The sequence below is a fragment of the Euleptes europaea genome, chromosome 5 (assembly GCF_029931775.1).
Source record: "Euleptes europaea isolate rEulEur1 chromosome 5, rEulEur1.hap1, whole genome shotgun sequence".
Taxonomy (NCBI): Eukaryota; Metazoa; Chordata; class Lepidosauria; order Squamata; family Sphaerodactylidae; genus Euleptes; species Euleptes europaea.
The window spans coordinates 68,973,904-68,993,318 of NC_079316.1; the positions used below are offsets into that span (position 1 = coordinate 68,973,904).

The 19,415-nt window shown below is 43.9% G+C and overlaps 1 protein-coding gene across 1 annotated transcript in view; it reads left to right on the forward strand.

Annotated features, from left to right (window-relative positions):
• The window catches only part of LOC130478326 (deleted in malignant brain tumors 1 protein-like), a 377,479-nt gene that overhangs the window by 279,634 nt on the left and 78,430 nt on the right, over positions 1-19,415 (forward strand). The window contains 7 exon segments of the mRNA XM_056850473.1: positions 8,477-8,562; positions 10,558-10,869; positions 13,183-13,206; positions 13,853-14,248; positions 14,713-15,067; positions 15,784-15,812; positions 15,992-16,297. Coding sequence (XP_056706451.1) covers positions 8,477-8,562; positions 10,558-10,869; positions 13,183-13,206; positions 13,853-14,248; positions 14,713-15,067; positions 15,784-15,812; positions 15,992-16,297 — 1,508 coding nt within the window.

Genomic DNA, 19,415 nt, shown 5'->3' on the forward strand with positions numbered 1-19,415 from the left:
CTGCCACAGAAGCTTGTTGGGTGACCTTGGCCAGACACATACACCAAGCCTAACCTACCTCACAGGGTTATTGTGATCATAAGATGGAAGAAAAGTATGTAAGTTGCTTTGGGGCAGAGCCTGAGGAGAGCAGGGTTTGGGGAGGGGAGGGACTTCAATGCCATAGAGTCCAGTTCCCACAGCGGTCATTTTCTCCAGGTGAACTGATCTCTATCGACTGGAGATCAGTTGTAATAGCAGGAGATCTCCTGCTAGTACCTGGAGGTTGGCAACCCTAAGGACTGTTCTGAAAAATAGTGCCTGAAAAAACATTTCTCCAAGGAGGAGGCGGGGGAGGAAGAGGAAGAAGAAGGTTGGTTTTTATACCCCACTTCTCTCTACTGAAAGGAGTCACAAAGCAGTTTACAATCACCTTCCCTTACTCCCCCCCCCCAACAGGCACCTTGTGAGGTATGTGGGGCTAAGAGAGTCCTGTCATAGCCTACCCTGAGCAGTTTCTGGACTCCAACTTAATGACCTCTAAGGAAGAGCCTTAGGAGCCAGAAACATGGCTTGGAGGAAAGCGGGAAACTCTGGGAGACGCCTGCAGGGTAGATGTCTCTGGTCCATATGCTCCAGAACTTGCCCTGAGGAACCTGCCATGGGATCTCCTCCAGAACTCCCCCCTTGATCTAGGGTTGCCAACCTCCAGGTACTAGCTGGAGATCTCCTGCTACTACAACTGATCTCCAGCCGATGAAGATCAGTTCACCTAGAGAAAATGGCCACTTTGGCAATTGGACTGTATGGGATTGAAGTCCCTCCCCTTCTCAAACCCCACCTTCCTCAGGCTCCGCCCCAAAAACCTCCCACTGGTGACGAAGAGGGACCTGGCAACCCTATGTGGATCCCACAGTGGGAGCTCCTCTGTCAGAATTTCCCTCTATCCCCCAGGTCCTAACAACTAAGCACCCATCCAGGACTCGGTTCACAAACCCACCAGAATCTGCCTCCACCTAGCAGGAGTAGTGGAGGCAGAGGGCTTATGTCAGGATAACTCAGTGAAGAAGCAGTGCCAGGCTTGCAGCCTGCACTTCACCTCCTGGGACAGATCATGACGGATGCAATCCCTTTCAGGCTTCTGTCCCCAGTTAAGTCTGGCAAGATGAACCCCAGGTGCTGTTTCCAGAGGAGGTGGAGCTGCTCCAGTTTCTGGCTGCCAGTTCCCATTGATACTCCCAAGCCTTGCTACCTAAACCTGAGGGCACTACTCCAGAAGAAACATGACTGGGCCTGCCATGCAGAGTGTAGGACAAGTCCACTTCCCTCAGAATTAGATACTTGTTTTTCCACTGTCATCATTGCTGTGGCCTTCCCATCCTCCCTCCCCCCCAAAAAAATTTGTTTATGGGGGTTTCACTGCCGGACCAGGTTTCTAGTAGCTACTATTCATGACTAATGAATGCCATCTTGTTTTATTGTACTGTACTGAGAATGTAGTTTTAAAGTATGTTTTACTTATATTTTATGGTTATAATGTTGTGATCTGCTTTGAGCACAGCTTGCTGGGAATGAGGGCGGGCAATAAATAAATAAATAAATAAATAAATAAATAAATAAATAAATAAATGTGCACCTAACGACAATAGCAAAAGTCTCTGCGAATTCAGCAGTCTCAGTTTCCCCCTAACTTCAATGTTGTATGTGTTTGCCTTGGCTTTAAATCACTCACAACTCACTACAAAAGATTCAACATCATCAGCATTTTCACCTAAGTTCTTCAAAATTTCATAAAAACCACAAACCTTCTCACAAATCAACATAAGGCAGATGTGCCCTTTGTGCGGAAGTTGGTCCTTGAACCACAAAACCAACAACCTTGATTTACTAGGTTGATACTTGCACACATCTTATATGGGAGACATATACAGCCCAGCATAAAAACTTGAGATAATCTTACCAAATGTTGGTGTAATTGGTAATATATACAACCTATTACATGCCTGGTCTGTTTTACATTGCCTGTATATGCATATATATCTGTAAATGTGTGCGTGTTTTACATGGGTTTCAAACAGACCACTGAGGAAGGCAATATAGGCAGAAACGCGTTTGGTATGTGGTTATAGGTATCAACCGTAGGAAATGCCATTGTGCTGTTTTAACGTTTTTAAATAATTTTAATCTTGACATAGTGCTTTTAATACATTATATATTTTCATTATTTATATATATTGTTTCATCCCACCCAACCTTGGGTACCCAAATCCTTAACTGGAGGCCAGAGAAAAGGACATTGTGAGCTGTATGCCCAACACAGTTTTCTGCTCCTCCCCCCTTGCAAGCTCTTCACAAGATAAAAGCCAAAATCCCACACATTCACTGAATCACACTGACCTGGAAGACTCTAGCTGGGGCACTCCCCTACCTTCCCATGGAGCAAACACCAAACCCCCATGCATTCATAGGCTGCCCTGGTCCCTCTTCACCACCGGTGGGAGGTTTTGGGGACGGAGCCTGAGAAGGGCGGGGTTTGGGGAGGGGAGGGACTTCAATGCCATAGAGTCCAATTGCCATAGCGGTCATTTTCTCCAAGGTAACTGATCTCTATCGCCTGGAGATATGTTGTAATAGCAGGAGATCTCCAGCTGGTACCTGGAGACTGGCAACCCTATGCATTCACCAGGCTCACTCCAGCTGGCTTGCAGTGATGGCTCTCCCCAGATGAATAGCAAAAGGGCAGAATCACCACTATGGCCACTGGGGAAAGTCCTGGTGGTGCGATGGTCTGGAGGGGCCACCTTTCCCAAGCCTTCCACCTAAACCCAGCTGGCCCCAGTGACTTGTGCTGCTGCCCATGGACTCATCCAGCTGACTCCAAGTAGCTCATGTTAGTGGTTTCCCTACCTGGCTTCCATTTCCTGTGGAGCAGATGCTAAAGCACATGTGGTCTCCCAGCTCTAGCCAGCTCACTCAGCTTCATTTCCAGTGCCTGCATGTCACTTCTAGGCATTCCCTGATACCTTTTTAAGTATGGGCTTTTTGTAATTCAAGCAATTGCAACTCATGGACAAGAAAAAGAGGAGGAGGAGGAGGAGTTGATTTTTATATGCCGACTTTCTCTCCCACTTAAGAGAGATTCAAACCGGCTTCCCTTCCCTTCCCTCCCCACAACAGACACCCTATGAGGTGGGTGGGGCTGAGAGAGTGTGACTAGCCCAAGGTCACCTAGCTGGCTTCATGTGTAGGAGTGGGGCCACAAATCCAATTCACCAGATTAGCGTCCGCAGCTCATGTGGAGGAGTGGGAAATCCCGGTTCTCCAGATCAGAGCTCACCGCTCCAAACCACTGCTCTTAACCACTACACCACACTGGTTTATCGTATAGAGATTTGCTTTGTTTGGATGTTATGTGAATTAGTAGTCACCAGGGGAAGTGACTTTGGTGGTCTGTCCTGGTACTGGGATGATGCACCACAAAGTATCAGCTCGGGCTGTAACTCTGAATAGAGAGGCTTCGTTGTACTATTATGGTGAATAGCCATCGTTTGATGCTTTTCTCCTTCCTTTGTTTCTGTGTGTTATTCTGAGAATATTCATCTAGGGTTTGGGGGGAGGGGAAAATAAAGAAAATAATATGAACCATTTAATCTAAACATTTAGATGAACCCTTTGACAAAAGATTAATATTTCTGCACTTCCACTCTGGCCTACTTGAGTAGGCCCAGTCTGCAGAGTTGAATTACGACAACTGACGCTCTTCTGGGAATTAATTTAATCTTTGTAAACATTCTTGCCCTTGGCCTAGATAGCTCCCAGCTAGCCTGATCTCATGAGATCTCAGAAGCTAAGCAGCCCTGGCTAGTATTTGGATGGCAGACCTCCAAAGAATACCAGGGTTGTGATGCAGAGGCAAGCAATGGCAAACCCCCTCTGAGTGTGTCTTGCCTTGAAAATCCTATGGGGTCTCCATAAATCAGCTGTGACTTGATGGCTAAAAAAATGCTTAGGAAATATTTCAATATTGATATAATATAGTCCAGTAAATGTCAAAACAGTTGAGAAATGTAATGAATTCAAACATTTCCCTGTCGAGCAAGGTTTGCAACACAAAGAGATTTTCAGGGATATTCCCTTCTCTTGACTCCTTCCTGGTAATGAAAGTTCAAATCCCATATAATAATGTTACACGTATACATTTAGCAGTACAGTGAATCACTCCAAAACTGGCATGGATTGGGATACTCCTAGGGTTGCCAACCTCAATTATACTAGCTGGAGATCTGCTATTGCAACTGATCGCCAGCTGATAGAGATCAGTTCCCCTGGAGAACATGGTCGCTTTGGAGTCCCTCCCATCCCCAAACCCCGCCCTTCTCAGGCTCTGCCCCAAAAACCTCCCACCGGTGGTGAAGAGGGACCTGGCAACCTTAGATACTCCCCTTCAGTTTAGGATATTTGTATAGGGCAAGCATGGTTTCTTTCTATGTCTCTATTCGTGGTTTTCTAGATAAAGGAGGGAAAATAGCAAGTAACCTTTAGGTTGGCAACCCTAGTTATGAATGGACACTTCAACTGACCTAATAATTAAATATGGTCCAGGCTAGCCTGATCTTTTCAGATCTTGGAAGCTAAGCAGGGATGGCCCTACTTAGTACTTGGAGACCACCAAAGAGGTCCAGGGTTTCTGCACAGGGACAGGAAATGGCAAACCACCTCTGTTCATCTCTTGTCTAGAAAACCCTACATGGCTACCATAGCTGAGACTTCATGGCACTTTCCACCACCAATAATTAACTGGAGAAAAAAAGTGAAACTTCTGTTGCTTATCTGAGTGAGCTTGCTCTGAGCTAGCTCTTTGGTTCCCTTGCTTGGCCTGTCATAAATGAGTAGCCCCTGAGATTGCTTTGGGAAAGGACACATAAACAGACTACTTTGTCCCAGGGCCAGATCTACCTTTTTGAAGGGGGGCAAAAGTACAAGATGATGCCCCCATATAATATATACATATTTATATATATATACTTATATAATCAATGTATATAATCAACAACTCTTTTAAATGATAAACTAAATTACGTTGACCTCTATGAACTGTTAATGAATTATTACACTTTTACATTCTTTTATCTATCTATAATGTTTGAATATTCCCTCTAGGGCTGTTGAATTTACAAAAATTCGGTATAGTTCGGATTTGGCCGAATTCGGCCCGTTTAGATTCGGGATATGCCGAAGTCCGAACTCCCCCACTTCGGATCCGTTCAATTCGGCGGAATTCAAAGTTCAGAAAAAAAATTCAGCCGAATAAAGCCATTAAAAACACAATCGTGCCTTTCCGCGGCTCGGGGGGGGGCATTTTTGGGGTTAGAGGTCCCAAACTTTCAGCAGAGCTTCAAAGGACGTTTATTGAAAGACTCCCCAAGTTTTGTAAAGATTGGGTCAGGGGGGGCTGAGATATGGGCCCTGAAAGGGGTCCCCCCACCCTTAATGTGCATCTCTCAGCAGAGCTTGCCGCCCATGCACAAAGCTCCCAGCCCCGACAACAGTTTGCAAAGCAACTCAACCTTGTAAAACAACACCTTTGCAACAGGGAAAAACCAGAAGACACACAACTGAAACCTCCCCCCTCAAACCAGGGAGCGAGAGACTCGAGGGGGAACACACACCCCAGGCAGAACCGACGACAGCCCCCTTTGGCTTCCCCCCCACCCACAGAAACTGCTCCCTCCCCACACACATACAGACTCTGCTTTCCCCCACACACACACACATACACAGGAGAAAAATTATAGATTAAAGCCCCCAAAGGGGTCTTACTGTGGCTGTCTTCTGTTCCATCAGGAGGGGCTGGGGAGGACTTGTAATCCAAGATGATTCCAATTAGGCACGGGACGTTTTGCTCTGGAGAAGATGCACACAGGATCGGCTGATCCATTCATCCCAATAGGGGAAAGGGGAAAGCCCATATCTCGGGACCCCCTGACCCAATGTTCAAAAAACTTGGGTGGTCTCTTAAGAACACTGGTCTGAAACTCCGCTCAAAGTTTGGGATCTGCACCCCAAAAAATGCGCCCCCTGCAGCCACAGAAAGAGAAAAGGGGGGAGGCGATATTTCTGCCCCCACTGAACCCATCTTTACAAAACTTGGGTGGTATCTTAAGAATAACTGTCTGAAGCTATGCTAAAAGTTTGGGGGCTATATCCCCAAAAAAGCGCCCCCTGCAGCCACATAAATGGAAAAAGGGGGGAGGGAAAAGGGGGAGAGCCCATATCTCGAGACCCCCTGACCCAATGTTTACAAAACTTGGGGGGTATCTTAAGAAGCTTCATCTGAAGCTCCACTGAAAGTTTTGTGTCTGTACCCCCAAAAATACGCCCCCTGCAGCCACAGAAAGGAGCAAATGTGCACAAGCACCCCCCCACACACACACACGAGGATTTCGCTCTCTCTCTCTCTCTCCCTGGCCGGGCCGCACATCAGCTGATTCCTCCAGTACTCAATCCTGACTGATTGGCCAGAAGAAGACCCAGCTTGGCCACCGATTGGCCGGGGGAGGAGAATGCTGCTTACTGACGGTTATGCTGCTTACTGACGGCCCCGAATTTGCCGGATTTATTCGCAAACTCCCGAACTCGCTGAATTCGGCCCCCCCGGTTGCCCGCCAGTTTTGAGTTCGGTTCCTCCCGAACTAAAAACCACCGAATCAGGGGAAATTCGGCTGATTTTCAGTTCGGGCCGAACCGAATCAACAGCCCTAATTCCCTCAATCTCTATACACACATAAAAACCCAACCCAAGGAGAAAGTTTTTCAGACTAGCCTTTTCCTGAAGGTTTCTCTTAAAAAATACAGCACACATAATGTCATGGGAAACATCAAACACACCTCATGCTCCTTCACAGCCTGATAAAGCACAGCCCAAGAAAAGCTTTATCTGGTAATTATGCTGCTAGAAGCTAAAATGACTAAACTCAAGGCACTGTGCTGTAGTCACTCCTTGGAAAGACTCACTGAAAAGATAATAATGCTGGGAAACTTTGAAGACAGTAGGAAAAGAGGAAGACCCACCATGAGATGGATGGACCAAATAAAGGAAGCCATGGACCTCAGTTTGCGTGACCTGAGCAAGGCTGTTAATGAGAGGGTGTTTTGGAGATCATTGATTCCTAAGTCAGAAGCGACTTGATGGCACACAACACACATGAACAGGCCCTCCATTCTTGCTCCTCCCTTTCCCAAGGTGTAAAATCAGGCTCTTTGGGGACGGCCAAGCCTATCAGATGAAGGGACAGGTCTACTAGTGGCCTTTGGCAAAGCCAAGCACAGCACAGCTTCCAGTTTTAAAGTGGGGGGGGGAGAGAAGAGCCTGTCCTCTTCCCTTTCACCCCATTTGACTCCAGGCTGCTCCAAGGCTTACAGTGCTTCAGAAGAGCACAAGGCGAGGGAGGGGGGAAGAGGGAACATCAGGCATTCTAAATCATTAATGCTCACCAGCCCCCAAAACTCTTTTCCCCTTGTGAGTGTTTACAATGCGTCCTAAGCCCCCATCCCCACATCTCACATGCCCAAAAGCCTACCAAAGCCACTGGCAACACACAGTTCTTGAAAAGGGGGGCGGGAAGGCAAGGAATTGGAAGGTCCTGCAGGTAGAAGAGTGGAGAGTGCCTCAACCGGGGAAAGGAGGGAGATTAGCGAGGCCAGGAAAGATTACCTGGGGGTCTATGTCTCCCACTGCATAGAACTCGACATCTTTGAACATCTCCTCAGGAATCTTTAGCTCCCTCTCCTCTTCGCTCGCCATAGTCTCACTTGACTAACAGCTGCCGCTTCTGCCATAGCAAGGGCTGTGACTTCCCTCTGAGGCCTGGGGTCTCCCTCTCCCATCCCCCCTACCTCCTAGCAACAGCCGAATTGGGGGAATGGGACTCTCACACAGCAGAACGAGCCATCTCTTTTGTGCACTGGAGCCTCCCCCACCTCCTAGCAGCAGCCTAATTGGGGGAATGGGCGTACACGCTACAGAACAAGCCATCTTTTCCAGGCAATTGCGCCTCCCCAAACACCTGCCACCACCCCCTCTTTGCCCTCTGCCTAGGGCACCTGCCGCCCTCACCCCCTAGATCCCGCCCTGCTTTGTCCTCTATAAGAACTACCAACTCCACCTATTAATGACCTTTCCGAATTTGATGGCAAGGCCAATAAGGGATCATGCATATGTTCCAAAACAGCATTAAAGTAAATCTGTTCCACCAATATTTGCATTGCACTTGACACAATTGATTCTTATCTTTCCATTCCAACAAAAGAATACAGAACCAGGAAATGGAAATGGATTTTTAAAAGCTTAAAATAACAAAAATACAGCAGAGATTTACTGGGGGGAGATCTCATAGAGTACCTCCTTTATTCATTTATATTTAGGTAAAGGTATCGAATTGCATGGCACACCCCTTCACATCCTTGACACTATATATTGTGAGGAATGTTCCATTAGCTTTGCAGATAATATGGTGAAAATGGATTCCATGCTGAGTTTTACTTGGTTATTACTGTTGCATGGAGGATGTCTATATGCATCAGGTAATGTTAATCTGCCTATTGTCTTTTTCTTTCTTGTTCTCCTCTCTCTGTTGTTCATTGATGCACCCATGCATGCATGGAGGTTATTGTAAGTTGCTAGGTAAAACTAGAGAAAAATAGTTGCAAAAAATGTATTGAAAATAGTGAACATATTTAGGACTAAAACAAATGCCAAATATGCAGACAGTGCATGCACAGCTGATCCTGAATATGTCAATGCCCTGTCTGAAATAAAGTGTACAGAAGTCTATTTGACTTGCAGTACCATCCGAAGCTAAGTTACACTTTAGAAGGTTGTAACTCTACTTCAGATGGCACTGTGTAAGGTATAAACTGAAAAGATCTGGCAAAGATAATAATAAGCAAAGGCAAGGCAGCATTATGAAATTAAAGGATTTACAGAATTTCCCTTACATTGAGGTACCTGCCTTAGCACTGCCAGGATCCAAATAGCTACTTTAAGGGAATACTGTCTTTATTCAAAAGACTCCACTGCCATATAAATGACCTTTTGAAACTTTAGTGGTTTAGTGGTCCACTTTGTGTCATGGACAGCCTCATACTCTCTATGAAGAATCATATTCACAGCCTACTTGGGTTTGTGGATCAAGTGACAGTATTCTTTGGTTCTTGTCCTATATGGCTGAACTGCTTCAAGACCTAACAATTTCAGATATGCCTAGCTTATATAAAATAATACCTGGTTGACTTCTATAATATATAAATAATACCTGGTTGACTACCCTTATTGTTATGAAGAAGGGAGAAAGAGCCTGCCCAGCCAGCACCATGCCGTGCACCTTGGCCAAGTACCACAGTTGCCACATGGGGCAAGGCTGAGTGCCTCCATCTCTGTGTAGTGCAAGTGAGGCTAGGCTGAGCACATCATTTGTGGGGTGGGGGTGGGTGCATCCTTTGTCATGCCAGGTTGGGTAGGCCAGACCAGGCATGTCCTTCCTCACACTTCATGGATGAGGGCCACTAGCTCACAGTGGTGGCAGATTTTGCCCTATCGCTACTTTGGACCATGGTGGCCCCAACAGGGGGTAGAGGAATTGGCAGGGACAGCCTTCCAGACCGTAAGCCCACCCAGACTTTTCTCAGTGGCCAATCCACCCCTCCAAGGCTAATAAACTCAGTTGAAGCCCTCCAGTGGCCTCATATTAGCAAAAAAGTAAAACATTTTACTGTCTTCTTAAAACTAGCTTACATAAATTGAAAGGGAAGGTAGGTCAGGGAGTTTCTAAAGTAAGGTTAACATTGACCTATAGTTGAGAATATATTCATATCAAACAACTATTTTTTTAATTACAGTTTTCATGGGAGATGAAATCCCTGGTGATGTTTATTTCTTACCTTCAATAATTAAATAATTTTTAAATCAACTATTAAATACTGGTTTTTAATGGTGGCTTGTATTTTTATGTTTGAATATATACAAGATACAATGTTCTAAAGACTGTTTTGATAAATAATAATTTTATTTCATTCCCATTCCAGTCAGAGTTTCTCCCTCAATATTTGTGCCTTAATAATTTTGTCTGTACAGAAACAAAAGACAATTGTTTTTATTATATACGTCTTCCCACTTTGGGGCTTACCACACTATGTATTCCCAGTGATGTAATAAGAGTTTGAAAATGTTATAAAAAATACTGTTCGCACTTTGTTTGGCCCCTTTAGCTGTGAAGACATTTTCCAACCATTTATTAGCCGTCGCATCCAAAAACCCTTTAAAAGCGATGTATAGGTATTCTCCGATTTAGTGACGTTATTTTGGAGGTGCAACGTTTCGGAAATCCATGAATACCGTGCTGGAGGAGAAGAGTGTGGTAGGGAACCATGAGAAATGATTTATTGTTATAACATTTTCCAACTTTAAAAAATGCCCTAGAAGGCTGAGTGCGGTAACCCCCATACTCTTCAAAAGAAAATCAGTTGTTGAGAGCACAAACTATCACTTGTAAAAAAAAATGATCTTTTTACTGTTCGCAGATGTTCCATTGAGACTGGTCAATGGATCAAGCACATGTGAAGGTCGACTTGAAGTGTCTCACAGAGGAAATTGGGGGACAGTCTGTGATGATGCTTGGGATATAAACGATGCACATGTGGTATGCAGACAGCTTAAATGTGGACCAGCTCTCTCTGCAGAAGTCGGTGCCCATTTTGGCCAAGGCTCAGGCAATATTCTCATGGATGATGTCAATTGCACAGGGAATGAATTGGCTTTTGGGCAATGCTCACACCGTGGATGGGAAGTCCATAACTGTGGTCCTAGAGAAGCTGCTGGTGTTAGGTGCTCAGGTGCTCTTTTTTCTTTCTTTTTTATATATAAAGTTTTTCTATCCCTTTCAGTCTTGAAATCTCATTTAAATGATGAATTCAGATTATTATATCACATATCAAAATCAGCAGATTTTTTTACTGACTAATAGGAGCCCCATGGTGCACAGTGTTAAGCTGCAGTACTGTAGTCAAAAGCTCTGTTCACGACCTGAGTTCGATCCCGATGGAAGTCGGTTTCAAGGTTGACTCAATGGCTCAAGGTTGACTCAGCCTTCCATCCTTCCGAGGTCGGTGAAATGAGGACCCAGCTTGCTGGGGGTAAAGGGAAGATGACTGGGGAAGGCACTGGCAAACCACCTCGCAAACAAACTCTGCCTTGGAAACGTCGGGATGTGACATCACCCCATGGATCAGGAATGACCCGGTGCTTGCACAGGGGACCTTTACCTTTTTAATAGAAATTTAGGACTAATAGAAATTTTAGTTTCAATACAAGAAGATCAGACCATGATACTATTACTATTTTGTCAGTTCTATCCATTGAGGAAACACATATTATTATTATTATTATTATTATTATTATTATTATTATTATTATTATTATTATGGCTTTTAGGAAAAAACATGAATCGTTTTTTCTCTATGGCAAATGAAAGAGGTCCCAGGAGTTTTTCCCAATTTATATTTTAAAAAATAGGAACAACAGGGGTGCAATTTAATGCCTTCCATACATACACTGAAACTTCCCCTTTCCCAGCAGTCAGCCTTTGGTTACATCAAGGTCAAGAGAATATTGGCCATTATCTAGATTGTAATTGGCTTTACAGGCGAGTAGACTAGCAAGTGGCAATTCCTATGGTTTGTCCTCCCTCATTGGCAATTATGTGCTGAGGAAGAGAAGATTTCTGTGCTCAAAGCCACAACACTGAAGAGGTTAATTAAATTATATGTAGGAAAGACAGGTAAAGAAATGCCTGTACTGATTACTTATTCACTGATTAACTGGGTGGCTGAATACATTTATTCCAGCCAAACTATCATTGTAAGGGTTACATAAGCAATACAAACAGATGCTCCAAAGGGGATATCAATGTAACAGAAAAGGAGGAAATCAACATAAGCCCCTTTCAGTGGAGAGAATGAACGGGGTAGCTATTCTTATTATTTATGCCATTGGAAATGGGCTATAGAGAAACTAAGTGAAGCAGGGAAGAACAGGAGAAAACACATTTTAAAACATTGCTTTCAGGTTATTATTAGGGGCGTGTGCTAAGAAAAAAAAAGCATTATAATTTTGGATCTGGGATTTGTGTGTGGGGGATTTTTACTGTGATAGCTGGATTTCGGATAGAACATTACTGGGTCAGGTTTCAACCCCTGTGTGTAGTTTGGGGGGAGGGGTTCTGGATTATTGGGACCCTCTATTTTCAATTGGGGGGGTTAGAAGGTCTGTGGCAGCTGGTTTTAAAGATAATGGCATCGAATTTGCACAGCACATAGTCCTCCCCCAAGTTTCAAACGAATCAGACCAAGGGGTGCAATTCTACAGCCCCCTGAAAAAGCTGCCCCCAGGCATCCTACTTGCACCGGAAAAAAGGGTTCTGCGCCAACAAAGGAGGGGGGGACATCCTATGGGGGACATGGGGGGGTTGAAGTGGCTGTTTTTCAACCAAATTACACCAAAATAGCAGGAAAGCTAGCGCTACCAGTCCAGGAACCCATCACCCACCAAGTTACAAGTGAATTGGACCATGGAATCCAGTTCCACCAGTCTCTGAAAAAGTGCTCCCACTGTCCTACTTGCAGAGGGGAAAAGGGCTCCCCCTCCACAAAGGAGGGAGGGAAGGAGAGGGAGCCAGACAGACTCACAGCTCTGCCCAGCCTTGCGCCTGCCTTGTGCTGGCTGGGAGCTGTTTTCCCCAGGCCACAGCCTGGGAAATTTGGAGAATAATAATGGGGGGAAAAAAAATACTGCTACTGCTGATGGTAAGCCCCAAACACAAAAACACTACACACATTTTTCAGGGTGTGTGTGTGTGTTTAGTAATGCCTAAAAATCCTGGATTTGTGTAACCATTCTGGAAAATCATAATAATAACCTGAAAGGAGTGATTTGCATGTACATTTGGGAATTCTGGACTGCACACCCCTAGTTATTATAGTTGGAAATGAGGATTCAGACGCATCTTTACATGGGACTAAAGACAGGACATTGTGGCTGCTGAATATTGGCAGAGAACTGTGCAGCCTGACTGCTGTGAACTTGCATAGTTGAATTGGGACATTTATTTTTCTCAATATATAACAATATTATGTATGTATTATTTACAGGTAACACAGGACCGAAAGATTCTGGTAAGTTTATATTCTTAATTAGCTTACTATTTCAATAGTTACAGTCAGATCCCAACTAGGGACTATTCCTATATGGAAGGTAACTAGGGTTGCCAACTGCCAGGTAGTAGCACAAGATCTCCTGCTAATTCAACTGATCTCCAGCCAATAGAGATCAGATCACCTGGAGAAAAATGGCCACATTGGCAATTGAACTCTATGGCATTGAAGTCCCTCCTCTCCTCAAACCCCGCCCTCCTCAGGCTCCGCCCCCAAAACCTCCTGCCTGTGGCGAAGAGGGACCTGGCAACCCTAAAGGTAAGTGATCTTTTAAACAGATCAGATTATGATATAATAGGGTTGCCAGGTCCCTCTTCACCACCAGTGGAGGTTTTTGGGGGCAGAGCCTGAAGAGGGCAAGGTTTGGGGAGGGGAGGGACTTCAATGCCATAGAGTCCAATTGCCAAAGCAGCCATTTTCTCCAGGTGGCTTGGGGTAAAATGTTGTCCTGCCTAGCCAACAGCATCATTGGAAACAGTTCTGCTTCAGATTTAGTTTTATATTACCAAGGATCAAGATTAACAAATACCAGATATTTTTTCCGCTGAATTGCCCATTTTGAGAAAACAATGAAATATGTTTTGTAAGGATGTTCTGCCTCCCCCAGAAACTCCTTTGCGATTGGTTAACGGATCCAACAGATGTGAAGGTCGCCTTGAGGTATACCATGGCGGCCACTGGGGAACAGTTTGTGATGATTCCTGGGACATGATCGATGCACGGGTTGTATGCAGACAGTTGGGATGTGGACCAGCAGTGTCAGCACCTGGAAATGCCCGCTTTGGTCAAGGCACAAGCAATATTTCCCTGGATGAAGTTCAGTGCAGAGGAACTGAAGACTCTCTGCGTGACTGCAATCATGCGCCTTGGGGCACACATAACTGTGCTCATAGCGAAGATGCTGGTGTGGTGTGTACAGGTAATTCCTACAGTGCTGCAACTTTGTGAATTGAATGGCATTATGAGTCTTTCTGCAATTCGTTACAAAAGAGAGTACAAAATAGTCATGACAAATTTTCTTTGGCTCTTAGAGCCTGCCGAAAATTTAGGCGTCGGATTCATTTCATTCAACAGGTATTCCAACACTACGGCAACTTGTTGTGAACTGAATGTCATTGTGAGTCATTATGTGATTCTACATACATACATACATACATACATACATACATACATACATACATACTGTATATCTAACTGCAAACACAATTTTTTCATGTATAATATATTTTGATTTATTCAACATTACTTTAGGTTAGTAGGTGTGAGATTCACAAAATTCATAACGAAGTTCACTTTGGGTGAAATGTTGATCTCCGCCCTAGCCAACAGCACCATCAGGAATAGATTTAGTTTCAAATTACCATGGCTTCAAACACACACAAACACACACAGTGTGCCTAGGCCACTTTGAGAAAATCAAGAATCCTGTTTTGAAAGAAGATTTTCTTCTTTTATATTTCCCAAAAGAAATGCTGCGGCTAGTTAATGGAGCCAACAAATGCCAAGGTCGCCTTGAGGTATATCATACTGGCACATGGGGAACAGTCTGTGACGATGGCTGGGGCATGAGAGAAGCCCAGGTTGTATGCAAACAGCTTGGATGTGGACCAGCAGTGTCAGCACCTGGAAATGCCCCCTTTGGTCAAGGCACAGGCAATATTTCCCTGGATGAAGTTCAGTGCAGAGGAACTGAAGACTCTCTGCGTGACTGCAATCATGCGCCTTGGGGCACACACAACTGTGCTCATAGCGAAGATGCTGGTGTGGTGTGTACAGGTAATTCCTACAGAACTGCAACTTTGTGAATTGAATGGCATTATGAGTCTTTCTGCAGTTCGTTACAAAAGAGAGTACAGAATAGGTCATGACAAATTTTCTTTGGCTCTTAGAGCCTGCCGAAAATTTAGGCATCGGATTCATTTTTCACCCTTCAGGGCTCCACATTTTAATTAATCCATTTTGTACCCCAAAACCAATCCTAACTCCTTTCCACAGTTTATGATGTTGCATATACATTGCAGAGAACACATTATCTTAGACCAGGCATTGATTCCTGGGAAAGGGAATGAACATGCTTGTTTTACAATAGTGCCTGCCATCAGGCTTTTTTTTTTAATAAACACATAATTAAAAAAAATCTGCTACCAAATTAAAAGTGGCAGGGAATAAATGTAGTTGCAGAAGTCTTTATCTCCTGTCATAACCAATGTACAGTTTGTTACCAAAGAGAGTATAAGCTTACTCAACTACACACTGCAACTTCCATTTTTAATTAACATTGCCTCCATTCAGTTTTTTTTAAATGACCTCCCTTACTAACAGAGTTTAATGTCTCCTAATTTATCTTTCATCCTGCAAATATTTTTGATCATGTGCTCTCAGGATTAAAATCAGGACTTAGTATTTTCCAATGGGTATCTGACATAAATATCAGGTATGACACAAAACCATAAACCCAACTAAAGATAGGCATAATTTTGTTTTCATACTTAATATGTTTCATTTCATTCAACATTATTATGGTGCAGTTATCAGAAGCCCCCAGTTTCATACTGAAGTTGGCTTGGGGTAAAATGTTGTCCTGCCTAGCCAACAGCATCATTGGGAACAGTTCTGCTTCAGATTTAGTTTTATATTACCAAGGATCAAGATGAACAAATACCAGATATTTTTTCCGCTGAATTGCCCATTTTGAGAAAACAATGAAATATGTTTTGTAAGGATGTTCTGCCTCCCCCAGAAACTCCTTTGCGATTGGTTAACGGATCCAACAGATGTGAAGGTCGCCTTGAGGTATACCATGGCGGCCACTGGGGAACAGTTTGTGATGATTCCTGGGACATGACCGATGCACGGGTTGTATGCAGACAGTTGGGATGTGGACCAGCAGTGTCAGCACCTGGAAATGCCCGCTTTGGTCAAGGCACAAGCAATATTTCCCTGGATGAAGTTCAGTGCAGAGGAACTGAAGACTCTCTACGTGACTGCAATCATGCGCCTTGGGGCACACATAACTGTGCTCATAGCGAAGATGCTGGTGTGGTGTGTACAGGTAATTCCTACAGTGCTGCAACTTTGTGAATTGAATGGCATTATGAGTCTTTCTGCAATTCGTTACAAAAGAGAGTACAAAATAGTCATGACAAATTTTCTTTGGCTCTTAGAGCCTGCCGAAAATTTAGGCGTCGGATTCATTTCATTCAACAGGTATTCCAACACTACAGCAACTTGTTGTGAACTGACTGTCATTGTGAGTCTTTTTTACAGTCATGACAGTTAATATGGCAGGCCTAAGGATCTGAGCCCTGGGGGTGCTGGAATACCTGCCAAATTGGCTTGTGTTCTACTCACCAGTCACACGCAGTAGTAGATTTTTTAATTGTCTGCTTGGCTGTTTGTGCTTTGCTTGAGCCTACTTGGCAGGTCAATTTTTCATTGTCTTTCCTGAAGAATGTGTGTGTGTGTGTAAAGGGTTGTCCAGTCGCAGCCGACTTATGGCAATCCATCAGAGGATTCAAGGCAAGAGGCTAACAGAGGTGGTTTCCCATGGCCCCCCTCTGCACAGCAACCCTGGCATTCCTTGGTGGTCTCCCATCCAAATACTAACTAGGGCTGACCCTGCTTAGCTTCTGAGATCTGACAAGATTGGGCTAGGCTGGGCCCATCGAGGTCAGGGCTCCTTAGAGAACAGTGTGGTGCAATAGGCAGCTTGTTGTACATGCATGTTCTTACATAATCCAGTGAAGTTCTACTTTCCTCTGCCTGTCTCAACTCCATGCCAGTCCACAACCAATGGTTTATCTAAAAAGTGAACAAAATATACATTCCAATCATATATAAACAGACTATTCTTACAAATAAGCTTACCATTTGATTACCTTACCTTATTGACTGCAATGGCCACCAGTCTGCTTAGACTGGCAGCATTTTGTCCATGCAAAGACCAGTGAGAGTTGTGGTTCCCCTCCAGCTGAGCCGCCCATCAATAAATCAGCTCCTTGCTCACGACTGGTGATTATTTAAAAAGAAAATCACTCTCTACCTCAAAATGCACTTTTAAAATCAAGTACCCCAAACTTGCTCTAAGTCAGCAGTACAATCAAAGGTTCATGGAGTACTTCTTTCTATCTGAAGCTCTGACACTTTCTAGGCAGCCAGTTTCAAGTGTGCAAGGGCTGCTGAGACTGGCCTTCCTTCAAGTACTGTGTGTTGATTGGATGGTGGCCGAATTCTTCATGGCTGTATGTTACTTTTATTAATTATCTTTTTTTTTATTTTAGCAGGAACAGTAACTCCTCGTACATCACCTTCTGTTGTACCAACATCCAGTAAGTTATTGATCACTTTTATTTATTGAATTTGTTAAGCATTCAAAGAGTCCTAATCCTTAATGTGAGAGGGACTAGGTTCTACTATTTTACTGTCAGGTAGGGTTGCCAGCTCCAGGTTGGGAAATATCTGGAGATTTTTGGGGCGGAGCCTGAGGAGGGCAAGGTTTGGGGAGGGACTTCAATGCCATAGAGTCCAATTGCCAAAGCAGCCATTTTCTCCAGGTGAACTGATCTCTGTTGGCTGGAGATCAGTTGTAAGAGCAGGAGTTCTCCAGCTTGTACCTGGAGGCTGGCAACCCTATGATATAAGTACTTTTCAAAGTGGTTCACACATTGATAGAATACATAGATGGAGTATTACTATGGATATAGGGGACTCTGAAGAAGTTAGAATATTCTAGAAACCTGCATTGAAAATACTAGTGCCAGAAATTTTTACTTTATCATTATTGTTGTTTAATAAAAAACAATTCAATTGCATTTAATTTATAGCACATATGTACAACAAGAATCACAATTCTCTTATATGTTGCAATGTCCATATCCTATTAGAACAGTATGGTTACGTACATGTGCAAAGAAGATGTCACTGGATTCCATGAAATTTTAGATACATATTTTGGAATCCATTTCATGTATGGATTTGATTTGTCTTATGCATTGTTAAGAATGATTACTCTCAGAGACCATTATATAGAGTAAACTATTTATTGAATTACATTGTATCACATTGGAAGTATTTATTGACATTTAAGAATAATTCTTTAACACATTATTTAGCCATCTGTGCTGCATTGTTTCACTACCTGGAGGTTGGCAACCCTACTCTGTTCCTACAGGTTCTTATCACCCCAGTGTGTATGCGACTGTCAGTAGGAGGATGTAGGTTCCAAAGTCTTACTGATATGAATTAAGTGGTGTATTGAAAGGCACGACTCCATAACACACTACAAAAAAAAATTGAAAACTGAATCAGATGCAGGATACAGGAATAACTATGGCAAAGCGTGGATAAACTACTAGACTTTATAAAACACTTGAAACAAAAGGCTGCAAAAATGACAGCAATCTTAATGCATGTTTGCCAATCTAAACCTGTTAAATCATTAATTGCACCCCTACCACTCTTTTCCCCTTGTAGTTTTAGCTGTTTCCTAGCAAGCAAGCTGATGCAATTTCATAGCTTCCCAGCCAAGCATCCAGGAAGGTTGAAGAGACAGAACCGTCACAAGCTGGCGGGCCTCTCAGCCCTCAAGCTCCTAGCAGTTAGGAGGAGGGGAGGCCAGGATGAGGATATGTCTTTGGAGGCAGACCCTAAACAGAAAGGCTATTTCTGGCCTGAAAAGAAAAGCTGCTCAAAAAGTAAAGTTGCTACCAAACTTGCCTTCCTCCTAGACGTTTCTGCATTGCCCTCGGGCAGGGGCACTATGCATGGCACCCCACTCCTTAGAGGTAGCCACAGAGACATGACTTCATTTCCCCCTTATTCATTGTTTACTTTGGCACCCCATACCCATAACATCTTCCCAGTATCAAAAAACAACAGCGAGAGCTCTTCTTATCTGTCACAAGACTGGTCTTTTTTTTTTACATCAGAGTTGCAGGTATGCACCTGTGTCATAAGGACTTCCCAGCAATCAGCAGTGATTTCTGGGGACTTCCAATGGCGTGTCTAAGGCTAGGGTGCAAGGGAAAGTACTCCTGTAAAGCACAATTGTGCATGCAAACAGTTGGGGGGAATCTGTTCCCCTTTATGTGTGAGACCCAGTCCTGTTCTCATGTTATCTAGCAGTTGTTTATCTTAATTCAGTTGGCAAAGTTAATATTCCAGTTGACACA